Source organism: Stigmatopora argus, chromosome 9, assembly GCF_051989625.1.
Source record: "Stigmatopora argus isolate UIUO_Sarg chromosome 9, RoL_Sarg_1.0, whole genome shotgun sequence".
NCBI classification, from domain to species: domain Eukaryota; kingdom Metazoa; phylum Chordata; class Actinopteri; order Syngnathiformes; family Syngnathidae; genus Stigmatopora; species Stigmatopora argus.
Window position 1 is genome coordinate 16,965,172 of NC_135395.1, and position 16,424 is coordinate 16,981,595.

At 37.5% G+C, this 16,424-nt stretch overlaps 3 protein-coding genes and 1 long non-coding RNA gene across 6 annotated transcripts in view; 3 read left to right on the forward strand and 1 right to left on the reverse strand.

Annotated features, from left to right (window-relative positions):
* The first annotated feature begins 2 nt into the window (after window positions 1-2).
* On the forward strand, window positions 3-1,241 carry LOC144082675 (uncharacterized). 2 transcript variants are annotated; one of them, XR_013303297.1, is made up of 5 exons: window positions 3-43; window positions 612-690; window positions 804-895; window positions 979-1,075; window positions 1,161-1,241. It is a non-coding gene; the product is annotated as an uncharacterized LOC144082675 (long non-coding RNA). The 2 variants fall into 2 exon arrangements; XR_013303296.1 differs by lacking the exons at window positions 3-43; window positions 612-690 and having other exon boundaries at window positions 792-895.
* Window positions 1,242-1,505: 264 nt separating this feature from the next.
* Window positions 1,506-15,463, reverse strand: LOC144082271 (iduronate 2-sulfatase-like). The gene is made up of 18 exons (XM_077609305.1): window positions 11,313-15,463; window positions 10,903-11,039; window positions 10,651-10,828; window positions 10,456-10,544; window positions 9,354-9,554; window positions 9,107-9,277; window positions 8,906-9,032; window positions 8,463-8,633; window positions 8,191-8,297; window positions 7,366-7,479; window positions 6,423-6,533; window positions 6,159-6,296; window positions 6,017-6,087; window positions 2,886-3,060; window positions 2,617-2,694; window positions 1,989-2,054; window positions 1,815-1,906; window positions 1,506-1,629 (listed from the first exon to the last, which is right to left on the reverse strand). Exons 1-14 carry the CDS (start codon window positions 11,377-11,379, stop codon window positions 2,997-2,999), a joined length of 1,746 nt encoding a protein of 581 aa, XP_077465431.1. The 5' UTR covers window positions 11,380-15,463; the 3' UTR covers window positions 1,506-1,629; window positions 1,815-1,906; window positions 1,989-2,054; window positions 2,617-2,694; window positions 2,886-2,996.
* Window positions 11,824-14,214, forward strand: LOC144082270 (m7GpppX diphosphatase-like). The gene is made up of 6 exons (XM_077609304.1): window positions 11,824-12,039; window positions 12,724-12,874; window positions 12,942-13,087; window positions 13,154-13,267; window positions 13,442-13,552; window positions 13,629-14,214. Exons 1-6 carry the CDS (start codon window positions 11,836-11,838, stop codon window positions 13,893-13,895), a joined length of 993 nt encoding a protein of 330 aa, XP_077465430.1. The 5' UTR covers window positions 11,824-11,835; the 3' UTR covers window positions 13,896-14,214.
* Window positions 15,239-16,424, forward strand: part of LOC144082269 (uncharacterized) — a 37,915-nt gene continuing 36,729 nt past the window's right edge. The window contains exon 1 of one of the 2 annotated variants that reach the window (XM_077609301.1): window positions 15,239-15,379. In XM_077609301.1, coding sequence (XP_077465427.1) covers window positions 15,315-15,379 — 65 coding nt within the window. In that variant the 5' untranslated portion in view covers window positions 15,239-15,314. The remainder of the gene's footprint in view (window positions 15,380-16,424) is intronic. The other variant, XM_077609302.1, reaches the window with a different exon arrangement.

The following is a 16,424-nucleotide window of genomic DNA, read 5'->3' on the forward strand; positions in this document are numbered from 1 at the left end:
GTCATTTCCATGCCGTCGGTCGAACGACTAGCACCCAAACGAGGTAAGCCCTAGACTAGAGCAATTTACTGGCCAATGTGCATTTTTAACACCCTACCGGGAGATTTTTTTAGGAATCAATTGAGCCAAAACGCCAACAAATCTGTTAGTTTATTGCCAGGTCGAACACACCGTCGACATTTGAAGTATGGGCTCCTTGGCATGTCACAAGCTAGCTTAGCATTAGCCTCACGACATTTGACTTCAAAAGTATTTTGTCCGTATTCTCTCCATTATTGAGTCGTGGGGGAAGACTTCATTTTATCAAACAAAGCCGAGATATCAACGGTCAGTTTGCCAGGTGAAGGTGTGTTGAATGTAATGATAGTTTTCACTGCGATTGCTAAACGCCCTTTTCCAATTTGTAATTCTGTTTTAAACAAAAATCATTGATACCAAAATGGTTAAGCCGACTTTATCCTAGCTTTTAACATCAGTCTGTATATTGAATCGCTTTGTCTGGAAAGGGGAAATTAGCACCGAGCATTCACTAACTTATTTTCATTCTTTATCTTGATCATTTACTTTAATATTTCTCTTTCCTGTAATAATTGTTTGCACTTCCCAAATAGCTTGGTTAAATCAAGATGAACATTTTCCCGTGTGTCCAGAACCATGCACACCCTTGAGGGGAGAGGAGACTGGGCCAAGGTAATACTAATTACCCCCAACCAAAAAAAAAAAAAAAACCCTCCTAAACCTATCCGTTGAATCTCCAGTCTCTGTACATGATAACTTTTGCTCTATTTTTTTGCATGCACCAGGTCCATGGTGATGTCCAGACCCTGGAGGACCAGGTGATCTTCCCAGGTTGCCCACTTGAAGATGATGCATCGTCTCTGAACTCTGCTCTAAGGTTAATACCGTATTTTCACGCCTATTTGGCGCATCGTTTCTTACGCCGCAGTGTCAGTAACGAGTGCTATTTCTGTATTTTAGACACACAAAGCACGCACTATTTCGTCAGATGCATATGGATTAAGATCGAAATGCGATAGCGCTGGCTACCGGAAGCAGCTTATTTCCGGGTTATATTGTAATGTATCCAAGTCAAAACATTCCAATCTCACATTATTTTATTGACTAAAGTTACAATTCACTAACCCCCTCTTATTTTATAGGTGATGTCCCGATCCCTAAGGTGAGGAGGATTTCTTTTTTTTTTTCAATCAGAAATTTCAATAAAAGAGATTTGAGTGTCATTTGTCTTTTTTCTCCAAGTGTTTTAACAAAGACCCAAGACCCTCAAATGGTCTTTTTTTTCCTTTAATTTTTGGTGTTTATATTCTAAGTCTTTTTCCCCAAATTTGTTATACTGTGTTTTGTTTGTTTACAGGTGAAGACTGGCCAATCAATACTTTAATGTGATAATTCCTAAGTGTGCAAATGTATTTCTTTGAATAAAAATTCTAAAACGTCATGTTGCTTGCATTCCTTTACTAGTTCTATGAAGAAAAATACATGAGTATATTTCAAAGGTTTTATTTTCCCACAAAATGGGGTAATTGAGAAGTTCACATAGGTCTTCCAGCATTTAAAGATGAGGTGGTGTTTCCATTGATGAATCTCTTCTTGGCACTGGATGGAATTCTGGGGAGAAAAAAAAGAGGGTCAAAGCACAATAGACTAAGTCCAACATCTAAAAAAAAAAATAGACTGGGGGCCAGTTAGGTCAAAAGATTTGACCAAAAAACAATAACACTAAGTTAGGTTTTACCAACATCAGAAGAACCAATCTCTCTTTTCAGATGTGGTGGGAGAAATGGAAAACATACTGGATAGGGGCCCTCAAGATGTTGGTGTCAAAGGCTGTGCCACGCTCCAAAGTCACCTTTCTTGAGCGTTGATTTGGTAAACTTGGGTGGACCTTGAAGAGAAGCAAAATAGAGTATTTTTAGTACACATGACATGAAAATAATAAATCAAATAACGTGAAAAACAGGTCTTACGTCATACACGACTTCTTTGGTCTTGTAGATTTGGACAGCTTCCACCATCTCCGTGGCTTTAAACCTCTGCAAAACACCACAGCATGATTATGTCATTGCTTATTTAACCATTTTGATGCACAAATGACTCCCATTCAATCAAAAAAATAAAATACGTCTCACAAAGCTCTTAGACGGAGGAAAAATGGTTGTTTAAACGAGTCAAAAATGACCCCTGCGCTACGGTTGAATGAATGTCTCGCTTAGGTTTTGTCAAAACCACAATTAAAAATCAAAAGGTCCAAGCCCTGAAGTCTTCCTTTAGGAAAGGAAAGGGCAAAGGTATATACGTATTCTAGAAGTGTACTGTTTATTCCTTACACCTCCACTTGATGGCACTAGTGTGAGTGTGAGTTACCCACACAGGATCTTGCTATTAAAAAATCAACGCCAACCCAGTTAAAGTGTCTTCATTCAAAATTGGAGTGTATCATGATGCTAAACAAGCTAATTTAGGAAAGCCGTGAACACTGGTCGCTGATATCTAAACATTACTGTGACAACAAAATTTCCCGAATACGGGATGAATAAAGTTATCCAATCTAATTACACGGGTAGAGGAATTAGAAGCTATTAAAAAAAGACTCACTTTGCCGACAAACTGCTCCTTTTTGGCCGTTATGGCCACATTCTTGATGTTTCCCAGCAGTCTGTCCTCGTTGAGGGACTGAAACACACAATGGAAGGGTTTCTTTTTAAACATTAAGAGCAATAGGTGATGCAATGTAGCCAACTTGCTAGCAAACATTTGTGTTTGCATCCACGTCGGGGCTACATCACGCCAATGAAGCACGTTCCCGTCAAAAAGCACTCTTGAAATGAGAACTGGGGCTACGAAATCCCCAAAAGACAAAGTACCGAACGCGCTGCATTGTCCTGGAAGACGTTTGTCGGGTCTTTCTTCGGGAAATCGTCAATTCTGAGCAGCTCAGCAGTCCAACGCGCCCAGCCTCCGGCTCATCCGCCATTTTAAAAAATGGCGGCGTGGGGGCGGGTCTTTTGAACTCTGACCACAGCCACGCCTCGGCCACGCCTATTACACATAGACACAAAAAAAGACAGTTTTCATCATAGAGTGCATTAGTCAGGGGGCTGGGGCTGCAAATACTTTTAGGTTGGGCATTAATACTTCAAAACAAATACATTGTTTTCATAATAACGTACTGCAAATACTTTTTGGTTGGGCTTTAATACTTTAAGATACAATATTGCACATTATGAACATTGCGGTGACATGCACTTCAGTGTTTGTTTTTTACTTCTAAGGTTACATACTTGGATATGCTTTTTCAATTGGGATTCATTTGGCTAAAGCAGGGGTGTCAAACATACGGCCCGCGGGCCGGAACCGGCCCCCAAGGAGGTTCGATCAGGCCCACAGGATAATTTGAAAGTGGAAAAAATGCATAAAAGACATGGAATTAATATTTTTAATTTGCTGCAATTCATGGATTATCCGCTAAGGGGCGCACTCTTTCCATCAGAGTAGAAGACAAGCCGCATCACTGAGTTTATTTTTTTATTTACTACATTGTTTTAAATGTTAAAAAAAGAAATAAAACCATCAGTTATTCTCTCACAAATTCAACTTTTCCGATTTAAAAAAGGTAGAATAAAACTGCAATTAATCTCTATTTATTAGGTTTACCATTTAAAACACAAGGATTTTTATTTTTTAATCATAATCTGACTATTCCAGTCTACACAGAGACACAATAAAAGATAGTAGCATGAGCTCCAAACGTAGCTCATGTAATGCATATAGAACAGGTACCATGAGCAAAAGCAGGGATCTTGGAAAATTCTTTCAAATCCATACAAAAACACAACCTCAATTTCAACCCCAGGTGTGAGGAAGCTGAGCTAAGCTTTTTTTCCACACACATGCCCACACTCCACCTCTCTAATGTAATTGTGTGTCGCCAATGTTAACGGAAAGACAGGGTGACCTGTCAGGCTATGAGCCCATAGTGGTAATGTGATTAGCAGTGTATGAATCATAATGAGAGCGTGACAATGACAAAGTGGCTAGGGGGAGCAGGGGCAGCCACGTGTGTCATTCCGAAAACTAAAAGGAGGCAAGAGGTAAACACACTAACTTAATTGTCATTAGATGAATGTGATCATGATAACTGATAACGGTTTGGGATGATATATATTGATTGGATGAAACCACTAAGGGATATTTACAGTCTGACACAAGACAGACAACTGCAATGTAATTCAAATTTATGCACACAAAGTGAAAATATTTCTAAAGAGTCCAACTCTCCAATAAAATGCCACTAATGTATCAGCTTCAATCTAGTGTTATGCATCATTTTCACATTTTTTTTTACATGGTTCAAAGATGCCTTAATGTCATTCTTTGGGAAAGATATACAGTACATATTTGTGAGGAGTTTCGTCAGAATGATATTATAATAGTAGTTTTAGCTATTTAGCATACGCTGTGTTTGTTTTGTATTAACATTCCCCAGGTTCCTTTTTTCCCATTCACTTGTATGGAATATTTAAATTTTAACACAATCATGCATAACTCCACCCGTTTAAGTGAATCGATGACAATAGACAATCTGAATGGCACCATATCTACCACTGTCAATGGCAGCCATTCAATTCTGAAGGCCTATCTTGCGTGGGTGCTGGATTATATTCTAGTGTATAAAATTCCTTTTAGCACAGCTCCATGAAGTTGTTGTACAACAATCCTTAACCACTATAGTGCAACAACAACAACTCGTACTACAGTTCCAGCTAGTGAATCCATAACACAATCCACTGCTACAGCCCCAGCTAGTGGATGTATAACACAATGCTCTACTAGTACTACTATTACAGCTCCAGAGTGGATGTATATAATCACCTACTACTACTAACAACAATTCTTCTCCTGCTTTTTATAATCTAGTGCACCTTCTATATGAAACAAATTTTAAAATAGGGCTTTGATTGAATGTGCACCTTATAGTGCAAAAAATACAGTACTTGCACCAATTACATTCTCAACATAATTATGACTTAATTATCTTTATATTCATGTGAAAGTGTAGATTTTAAAATCTAGTATTCAAATCCTGAACTAATATATAAATAAAGAGATAAATAATAATAGATCTATATGGTATTTGGAGTTACATGTCTGACATTATTGGATCGAATTGACAGGACTATCAGTCTGAAAACATGCGTATCAAAGAACTCAGCTAAAAATATTCATTCAAGTCCCCAACTACTATTACAAATAGAACTATTTGACCATGTTAGACATTAAGTTTGGAGGGAAAATGGGAGGAGCTTGAAAGCCATGTGAACACTCATCTGTGAAATAGTACAATGTTCTCTCACTTCTGTGCTTGTGTACTAAAAATTATCTATCCAACCATTAACAGTATACACGCAGGTAAAAAAATGAGGCGTTTTTTGAACTGTGCAAATGTTTATATTAACAAACAGTCAAAAGACGAACACAAGTACCATTACAACATTTGTGTATCGTATAACCAGAAGTGTTAGCTTAGAGCAACACAGTATAATCAACATGACTTTTTCCCCCCCTCACACATGTTCAGTTAAATGGCAAGTAGTGTAGAAACACTTCCTTTGTACTGAATTATTACAGACTGTGTGCACAGATTGAGCTAACTGGTTAACAAGGTGAGAAGGGGGCAAATAGATGCAAATGTCAGTTAATACAACACCTTGGAAAAAAAAAAAAACATACATTCCTAACACTCTCATTATGAGCAATCTTCTAGTGTTGTGTAAAATTCACAGAATAATTCACAACTAGTAATTAAAGCAGTCCATGTGCTTTCTGTTGAAATCTCACCTTGAGAGCCTCACAAAGTGCTAATTAAAGGGAAGGGGTACGCTCAAAGAGTACAAAATTGCACGCTAGATTTGAAATCATGGCCTTATTTTGTAAAGAAAAAAAAAGTGGATTTATTGCTTGAGTGCACTCTACAGCCATCCGTCATTGCACTGACCTTCCACCGGTCTTCATTCCTGCTGTGAGGTAATGGAGCTGCAGCTTCATCCTCGTCTGCACACTCCCAGTCTAGACAGGAAAAACAACAACGACAATCACATTGATGAAGACGTTAGATGGATGGACTTAAGCAAACTCACAGGAGGCATGCTCTTCAATTCCCTGCTCAACATTTTGATCATGCTGTGCCGCTCAACATCATCGTAAACGTTGTTATCCTCACTGGGGTCATCTGATAGCATGTACAGCTCTCCAGCGTGGACATTTGACACGTTGACCTTTAAAAATCGACAATAGTGATCAAATGTCAACAACACAAGACGGATGATCAGTCTTTTTACCTCCTGTATTTGAGAAAGATGGAGGTAAAGCATTGTTGTTGTATTTTAAGAGTGAACTTTTACCTGATATGTCTTGGGGTCAAAACCTAGCCACAGAGTGAATCTGTAGTCAAAAGTGCGCAGTGAGTAGCCCATCACCTTTATGTCTTTAAGGTCCGGAAGGTCAGAGTCCTCCTAGTAGACAATGACAAACATTACACCTCAGACTAACTTTTTTTTTTTAAAGCAATCCACTCATCTGCTGGCAGAAATGCATAAGTTTTACAAAGAGCAGCCGTTTCTCCCTACAAATGAGAAAATTAGATTTATCTAAAGCAAAACATACTTTAGCGAGTAAATGACTACCTCTAATTTTATTATGTTGTCTAACAACCATAGAATTCTATAATAATCAAAAAGTCATGGAGCTGTTTTTTTGCCATTTAAAAAAGAAAACATTTTTAATTTATAATCATTGTAAGTACATTTATAAATTAATACATTAATGAAAGCTAAATTAAGTAAATTGAAATGTATATAACTATATAAAACAGAAAAACACTGGTTATGGCCCCAAGTAACACTCTAAAGTGCTTTATTTTTTTATATTACCTCATTGAATGCCACTGACGGCACTAGACGTCAGATTCATTCAACTTGGGTGGAGTGGCCATCAAAGCTCATCTTTCAGGGCTATTAACATTGCTGGATGTTCAATCCATTTTGACAGGAAGGAGGGAATGAACAAACACTCATTTGCCCCTCTCCGGCAAAATGGATTGTACGTTCAGCACTGTCGGGTAGCCACCGAGTTGAACGAGTGGTGAAAACTTTTTTTTAAAAAGTCATAATTTGTGCATGAACAAGTTAAGTGGAATAGAATATAATCAAATTGAAACTGATTTTTCCATTTAGAATGGTGGAGAGAATGATTGTTTGCATGAGGCTAATTTTAACCAGATGAGATGATATCTTGCTCAAAGCCTGTCAAATTGTCACCCCCCAAAAAAGCCTTCATTGACATTACCTGGGGTGTGTCAGCAGGTCGTGGGTATTGGCTGAAAGACACTCCCTCTATATCAATTTTTTGATCGGGGTAGAATTGTTGCGACAGGTTCTTTCCATCTGTACACAGCTCCTTCTGAAGAATGAAGACATTTTAGAGTTACATACATGCATCTTTCATAAGACCATGGGAGGGTGAGAGGTGGGATCATCCCACAGATTAATCATGTATCAATAGCAGGGCTGACTCAAAGAGGCAGAAAATTATAAACATTCATCAATTTAGAGTCCTATTACAAATAGCAAAAGTACTGAACCATTAAATGTGTTCAAAAAGCAATTAGGACATTCCAATTCACTCAAGGACAATTAAATCAATTACTAATCAATTAACTATGCCATTTACACTGGTGATTTTACGATCAGTTGCATTTGTATTTCAATGCCACAATCTTCATGGTTGAAGCATGACAAATTTGATTTGACAGAGGCACAAGGCATCCAACTGTTCACGTCATCAGAATTCCTTTTCAATCAAATTCTCTGTGTGCAGTGATCTTTTTCACGACATGAACAAAAATTACAAAGTGGTTTGGTTTGCTTTGGGGTTATCTTATTTGCTTTAACGAGGAACCATCAACATTTACATGGTACAATGCTCCGTACCACACATAATACTCCAAAATCTGTGTCTATGAATGAGAATGAATGTTTTAAGCAGACGTGGAAAAAGTCCCCAAATTATACTGAAAAATTGTATTGCTACTTTTACAATTTACTGAAACCTATACAACAACAAGCATAATCTTAAACCATTTCTATTAGTTTAAAGTATCATGATCAATACCTGGAGTGAAACTTCAGGACAAGGTGGGGGTGTTTTTAGACCCACCAAGTGGGAAATGGTTGGGAAAACATCCACAAGCTCCACTACATTTTGTAGAACATTATCAACTGGAAAATACAAGTGCAGCAGGAATTATTTACAGAGACTGGCGCCACAAAATGCTACTAAAATAAAAACTATTATAAAACTGAAAAATATCTTTGTTTTTTACTGTGTCCTAATGTAAAACAGTCAATATGATGTTGGACATTTTTAGAAATGTAGGTTCTTACATTTAAAGATGAACTCTGATTGTCTAAAGACATCCATAAAGGGAAAGGAAAGGCTTTCAAACCCTCTATAAGGCCCAGAAGGTTCAGGTACATAAAAGATCAGAGGAACACGTGTTGCCACGTCAAAGTTTGAATATTTTGCCCATTCACCATGCTCACCGAGCGACCAACCTAAAAACAGAAAAAGAACAAGGTGTCCAAGAAATAAGGTTAAATTTCCAAATGACTTGAATTTCTGAACTATACAACCATTTGTCCCCGAGAAATATTCACGCAGAACAAACTTGAATCAATTTTGACACAACACTAACCTCTAGTGGCTGCCATTTAATAGCGACGCACTTAGTGGGAAAATCATATAAAAACATTCCCAAATCCACAAAAAAATGTCCTGCAAAAGCCATGACTGGTTTTACTGATTACAAACACTTGTCCTGACTCACCATGATCAGAAGTGAAAACCACAAGTGTGCTCTGAGCCAACCCCAGGGCATCAAGAGCACTGAGTAGTTGCCCAACCTGGGCATCCATGTAGGACACGGCAGCATAATAGTGCTGCCGGATGCGAAGCTGAAACAGAATTGCACCGGGAGTTTAACTAGATTGATGCAAATTTGAAAAAAGTCACAGCATAACATTCATACTTGAAACTCTTTAGGAATTGGTCCATAAGGGAAGCTAATGTTGAGCTTTTGGACGTCATCTCGCTTTCTAATGTCCGCCCAAGGGTTGTAAGCTACAGGTGGAAGACGTTTGGGAACATCCGGATCAGGTGCCAGACTCATTTGCTCCATCGGGTAGAGGCGCAAATACTCCTGGAATGTAGAACTGTAATTGCAACTATGCTTGCAAACATATTTGAAGTCATTTCTGTAGAAAACCATAACATACCTGTGGTATCCGAAAGGGAATGTGAGGTTTGTGAAAGCCCACAGCCAGAAAAAAGGGATTGCTGTCATTGGCTTGAGTTTTTAGTAGTCTCACCGCCTCATGCGCAATTTCCATGTCAGGAAGTGTTCCTCCAGGCTGCTCAGTCACATTGACTGCACAAAGCAGGTTAGCATGGAGGCGACCGTCCTCTCCTCTACACAGCTAAAAAAACAATGTTTATTAAGAGATTTATGTATAAATACTGCTTGCAGATATGCTCATCGTGCTCTGATGTTTTGGGGGCCTTCAGACAAACTGACTCGCCCTCTACTTGTATTCACACATCTGATTAGATTAAGAAGTAAAATAAGACGTAATTGACACTTAGTTTGGGTTGGAAGGAATTAGTATTGCATGTGTCGCCAGGACATGAGAAAACAGTGGCACGCTTTCAATGATAAAATAATTTATCCTACGTTGAACATTTTTGCATCTCGTTACTGTAGTAAATTGATGTGACAGAAGTGACTTACATGCCTTGAAAATAGTCAGTTTGACATTTGGAAGTATTAAAAACACACTTATGTATACAAGAGGGGTGGCCAAGTCCAGTCCTCAAGAGCCACTATCTAGTCCGTTTTCCATATCTCCCTCCTCTACCACACCTTAAACAAATGATCAATTTATCGGCAAGCTGTCCAGAAGCCTCATACCGATCCAAATGATTTGATTCAGGTGTGTTGGTGAAGGGAGATCTGGGTAACAGACCGGATAGGGGCTCTCGAGGACCAGAGTTGCCCACCTCTGGCATACAATATGAAAAAAAATGGTCTGATCTCACTGGTTATCTTGTATTTGGAAATAATAATTTTCAAGTGAGCTATATTTTGTCTTGTGACGTCATCAATTCAACCAAATAACAGTCATCCACAATGTTGGACAATTACAAAATAAAATACAAGAAATGCATTCACGTTTTGGGGTATTTCGTAAGTTGGATCTTGTTTTTGTATATTGGGATGTCATTTGCATATCAAAGGGTTTGTTAACCTGAAAACTTTGTACCTAGAGGCATTCATAAGTAGAGGCACGACTTTGTATAAAATTCTCTTGTAAAGTGTACCTTTTCTTTCTCAAATTTAAATGAAGCAGGGTGGTATGCTGGGATGGACCAGCTGTAAGGATAATCGTCAGTGTAGTTGGAGGCGATGCCTGCCAAAAAAAACAAAGCACAACCATTGTTCCCAACATTCCTGTGGAAAACGTCATGACAGGACCGAAGAAAATTGGCAAATTTAGTTGGTGTGTTTAGATTTACCTGGGTGAAAAACCTTTCCCACTGACATAGTAGTATAACCTTGGGATTTAAAGTACTGCGGAAGAGTGGTGTAGTTTCCAGAATGGACTCTCCAGTAGGATTTAAAATCATACAACCTAGTTGTGTCTGGCCTGCGACTTGTTAACATGGATGTTCGACTTGGAGCACATACTGCTTGCTGCAAACACAATAAATATAAAAGCCACGTGTATTTAAACATCTGCTGTGGATGTGTTAGAATCGCTCTTTAACCTGTGCAAACGCATTGAGAAAAACATGGCTTTTGGATGCCAGTTGGTCAATGTTGGGTGATTGGACTGTTATGTCTCCATAACATCCCAAAGAAGTCCGCAGGTCGTCAGCGATGATGAAAAGGACATTTCGTCTTTCTACATGCAAGGACAGAAAGCTGTACATTAATTTGTAAAGTAATTGATTTTAAAAAAGATGCTGTTAATTTTGGACAGGCAGAAACGCGGATATGTTTTACTCCTTCTAGCCGCAAATTGGATAACAGGATCCTATTATGACCAATTATTGCTAAATTAGATTAAACACGTGTCAAAAATGGAAAGAAAATAAATTCACATCTAAGTGTTCTTACTGTTATTGGTTATCTAGAATTACACTAGTAACATAAAGTTATTAAAAACTTGGCTTACCTTTTCTCGCACTGACAAGAAGCACGTGAAGAAAGAGAAACAAACATTTATGGACATAAATGTACATGTTGTTAAGACATTCAAATACTAACTTTGAGCCATGTACAAAAACTCAAATTAACATCGCCGTATGTCTGAACGTGATGATTACTAATAAATATACATATCGCCGCTCTTCCGTTTTAATAACTTCCTAGCGTTATTTGTGCTCTGTTTTTATTGGTCTATTCTATAGAAATCCCGCCCCTAACCAGTGATTCTGATCGCTAAATGAGATGTCAATCACATTAAAAATAAATTGCTAGTGAAGATCAAATTAACAACTAATGCATTGATTGTAATAAAATTATTCAAAAAAGATAGTAATATAAGTAATATACATCTCACACATCAAAATCTCCTTCGGGATGTATGTGCGATATTTTAGATCATCTTACATCCTTGCCCGGTTTGTTGTGGTCACAGAGTGAACTATCTTGCCGTATATTAACAATCTTTGAAAATTCAGGAAGCGGCGTCAAACATGGCTGACGTTTCAACTAAACGTGAAAATAATGGCAATGTATCAAATGAATTATCTCCGAAAACAAAGAAAACAAAAACGGATCACGAAAAGGATCGGGGAGAAAACGGGAATAAATCTGAAAAAACTGTCCTGTCTGGTTTTCAAACCATAACCGTTTTGAGTGATTCTGCTAGGGAGAAAACAATCTTCGTCCACGGAAAGGTAGATCAAAAAAATATTTGTATATTACTTCGGATTCCTTGTGGCTAATTCTTAATGTGATTTTTGTATACACTTAAATCGAACGAGAGTTTTGTATTTTTATCTATATTTGGGTAATTGCTACTGCATAAAAGCTCTGTTTTGGTGAATTTGAGTTTGATGACTTAGTCTAAATAAATTTAATAGTCTAAACTTTAGACGAATATGTCTCTAAATGTTTTTTTTAATTAAAAAAAGGTAACGCGTTCATAATACAATGTTTTTTGTTTTTAACATGAAACTAAGAACTTTACATCATAATCCCAAATGTAAAAAGTATAAATGTTATGTCAATCCCAACGTAGGCATTCGCCATTGAAGCCAAGGTTAAAAAAAATAATAATAATAACTGGCAACATACGAACACTGTTGGCCCTCCAAGGCAAAATCAATTTGACATCTATCGCCATCAATGGCAGTGAAACATGCTCACTCAATGCCAGCCAGCCCGGTTGAAATTGATTTGATGTCTTTCATACTCAATGGCACTGAATGGGCTAAGATTTCAAAATATGTCAATTATCTTTTTGCTTTCATGTAACTAATTCATGACAATATGCATCAAGCGGCTTAACAACATTTGTATATGAGTGAAATGACTAAGAATAATAGTATTTACCATTGGGTTGTTTCCATGATCATCAGCTTGCTGACCAGAATGCTGTTGTCATCTTGGAAAAGACACCCATCACAGAAGACGCCCTGTCTGAAATGTTCACTTCTTCAACCCTGGAGTTGGATCTAAGAAATGATATCTACAGCACCTACCGTCTCCAGGCTTCACCTCACCTTAATGGTAACACACTACTAATGTAGATCAAATCTTTGTGAGGAAGAAGACATATTTTTGGTGGTTTTTTTAGAGATCAAGGCGACTGTAGTATGTCCAGCTACTGAGAAGCATGTCAAGAAATACCAACGTCAGGAGAGCTTCTTGGTGGAGGAGACCGCGGATGACTATGAGTCCATCACGCTTCCCTTCATCCAGAAGCAAAGTTTCAGTGTGCAGGTAGTGTGACAAAAATGTCAAAACTTAAATTGTGTGGTTACATTTTGCATTATATTCACTCTCTAGTGGGTATACAACATCTTGGAGAAGAAGGCAGAGTCTGAGCGCATTGTGTTTGAGGACCCAGACCCAAAGCTTGGTTTTGTCCTACTCCCGGATTTCAAATGGGACCAGAAACAGGTAAACATGCTTTATACGTATTTTATAGTCTAAACATATTACGCAAGCTAAGACATTTTAACAGTATTGTCAAACCTATTTAATTTTAAGTTAACACATGTACCAGATCATGTTTTTTGTAGCTTGCTTTTTACTTCTTCTTTTTTTTAAATAATACATAATGTCTACTTTCAGCTGGATAATTTGTACCTGATCGCTATCATACATCAGAGAAACATCAAAAGTCTGAGAGACCTGAAATTTGAACACATACCACTTCTTCAAAACATTTTACAGAAAGGAAAGGTAAAACCTCACTATCTTTATTGAAGCACTTTAGGGCTCTATTTTTCCATCCAATGATCTAACTATGTGTAATTAGGAGGCCATCCTGCAACGCTACAACCTCCCAGCCAGCAAGCTGAGAGTTTACTTGCACTATCAGCCATCTTACTACCACCTTCACGTCCATTTCACCAAGCTTGGCTATGACGCCCCAGGCTGCGGGGTGGAACGTGCCCACCTCCTCACAGATGTCATCCAGAACCTTCAGTCCGATTCACATTTCTATAAAACAAGGAGTATTTCTTTCCCGCTCCGGGCAGATGATGGACTGCTCAGTCAATTTAGAGAAACCGGCAGATTATAATTGGAATGATCACCCTGATTATAACAAGTAGTTTTTGTAATCCATTTTTGTATTTTAATCATGTATAATTTGTTGTCCACTCACGGGCAAACATACTTTATCAGCAAAAAAGTTATGTTACTGATTGTATTGTGTTTTTGTTTTGTTTGACTTTTTAGCAAATTCCTCATGTATGATAAACCTAAGTCATTTAATAAACAGCGGCTGTGCCTGCTTTTCAACATTTGATTCTATGTATCTTGGAACGGAAATTCATGTTTGTACATATTCAAGAACGGAGATGTGTTGAAACTTCCGTTTAAAAATATTTGCAAGTTTATTCTTTTGAATATTTTTTGTCTTATTGCAAGATTTAAACCAGACTTATTAAAATATCTTTATTTATTTTTTACAAAATGTGAGGATAAGTGGTACGGACAAATAATATTTAATATAATAATAACTATGCATATAAAAATGGCACCAGAGGGCGCCACATTATCCATTTATCTACCATACATTTGTATTGCAATTCCATTTAGTGCAGTATAAAGCACTAAAGCAAGGAAAGGAACCCTTTCAAAACATTTTTTTCACATGTATAAATAAGGATTGTAGTTCTTGTTTAATTGATTTTAAAAAAGTAAATAAATGAGATGAGATGAAGTGAATAAATTACAAGAGCATAATTTTCTTGTGAAAAAACTAATTTCTGAACCTTGATTGAAAAGGTTCTTCATTCATGGACGAGATTAAGTGCGGTAGGTAAATTGTCTTACCAAATATTAATACTAGGGGGCAGTGTTTAAATCTTAATCATTTATAACGGTTATATACATCCAGCAGTTTCCATTCAAGGTTAAGGGGAAAAAAGCAGAACTTACTGATTGTAACTCCAATTGTTAAATTATTAAATTGTAAAATATCATTATATAACGTGTTTACTTAATATTTCTATACTTTTTGGTAAACCAGAATCATGATTATGTATATTGTTGTTATACGATGCCTTAATACTCACTATATAAAAATTGAAAATAAGCTCCACATCGCTCATGCATAATTTGGCTGTTATTATATTTTTGGAAGACTGCACAGAAATAGTTTGAGAAGTGAAATGAAACTAATTACACTTTTCCCAAGAATATCCACTATATTTCAATCTAGCTAAACTTTATCCAGCCTTGATTTTAATTTCCTCAAATTGTGTCAATTTGCGGGGCTGTTAAATGTTATTCATTTTTGTGTGCAGACAAATCTTGCAAGTTTGCGTGCAACAATGTCATTAGTAGTATATATTGCATCGCAAATTTAAAAGCTTTGAAGATGTTTGAAAATGAAATTTCCTACCTACCTTTGAACGCATCACAGGAGACCAGGGAAACTGGGCAGGACTGAGACAAATAATCCAATCATTAGTCCACCAACATCGCTGAGTTGATGTCTTGGTTTAACTCACTGAGAGATGACTTCACTCTGAGACCGTTTGAGATCCCCGAGACATCGTAAGTGTGATTTGTTGATTGAACTTTGAACACAACAACTATGGCTGCCATCCGTGTCAAATAGAGCAACTTTGATCTTTGCTTTGTTTTGGTAGCCGTGTACTAGTTTGTGGGCTACTGGGAGTGGTGATTGGTCATCGGTACATGTGTTCCATATCGGGCTTTGTTGCAGTTAGTATTCGAGTTACGAAATGTTCCATTTATTTAGTCCTGTCACTCCACTTTTAAGGGAATTATTTTCTGGAAAAACTTCCAACTCACTGCAACTGATGATCTATTTCATATCATGTGCCAACTCTAATATTGTTGATTTGTTTGGAGTAGAGCTGATCATTGCCAACCCTCCCACTCAAAATGGATTGGACTTCTATTAGCGTCAATGACGTTAAGTGACAGTTAAGTACTGTCTGTCTTCCCTACAAGTGACAGTGTTGACAGAGTCAAGGGCGTATCAGATTAAACAGTTAGTATCTTAAAGCAGGGGTGGCGAACGCGTGGCTCTCGAGCCGCATGCGGCTCCCGGCCACAATGAATGCGGCTCATTGCTTCTTATCATATTTTGTATATACTGTGGTTCTTTGTCTTGTTTCATGTTTTCCTTATTTTCATTCTCACTTAAAACATGCCCAAATTCATCAGGGCTCATTAAACATAAAATAATACATTATGATGTATTAATTAAAAAATAATTTGGCAAATTTGATTTTTTTTTAAGGTGTGGCTCTTTTGACTCTAACAGTTTAAAATGTTGGCTCTTTCTGTCTAACTTGTTCGCCCCTGTTAACTAGTGTCAATAATGTGTATACTAGTGCATGGAGTGTTTAGTACATGAGTATGGTTTCAAATAAATGCTTAAATGGTGGCTTTGGCGCTCAGATGAATTGTGATTAAGAGAGATGAGAAACTATTTTGGGTGGGGATACGTACAGTTAAAAGCTTCAGAGCTGGTAATCTGATTTGTAGGCTCGGTGTTGGTGCATGTGTGTATGTGCGTGAGGCCTGATCAGGGCATCTCTCACTAGGTCATTGGACAAACCATGTGAGA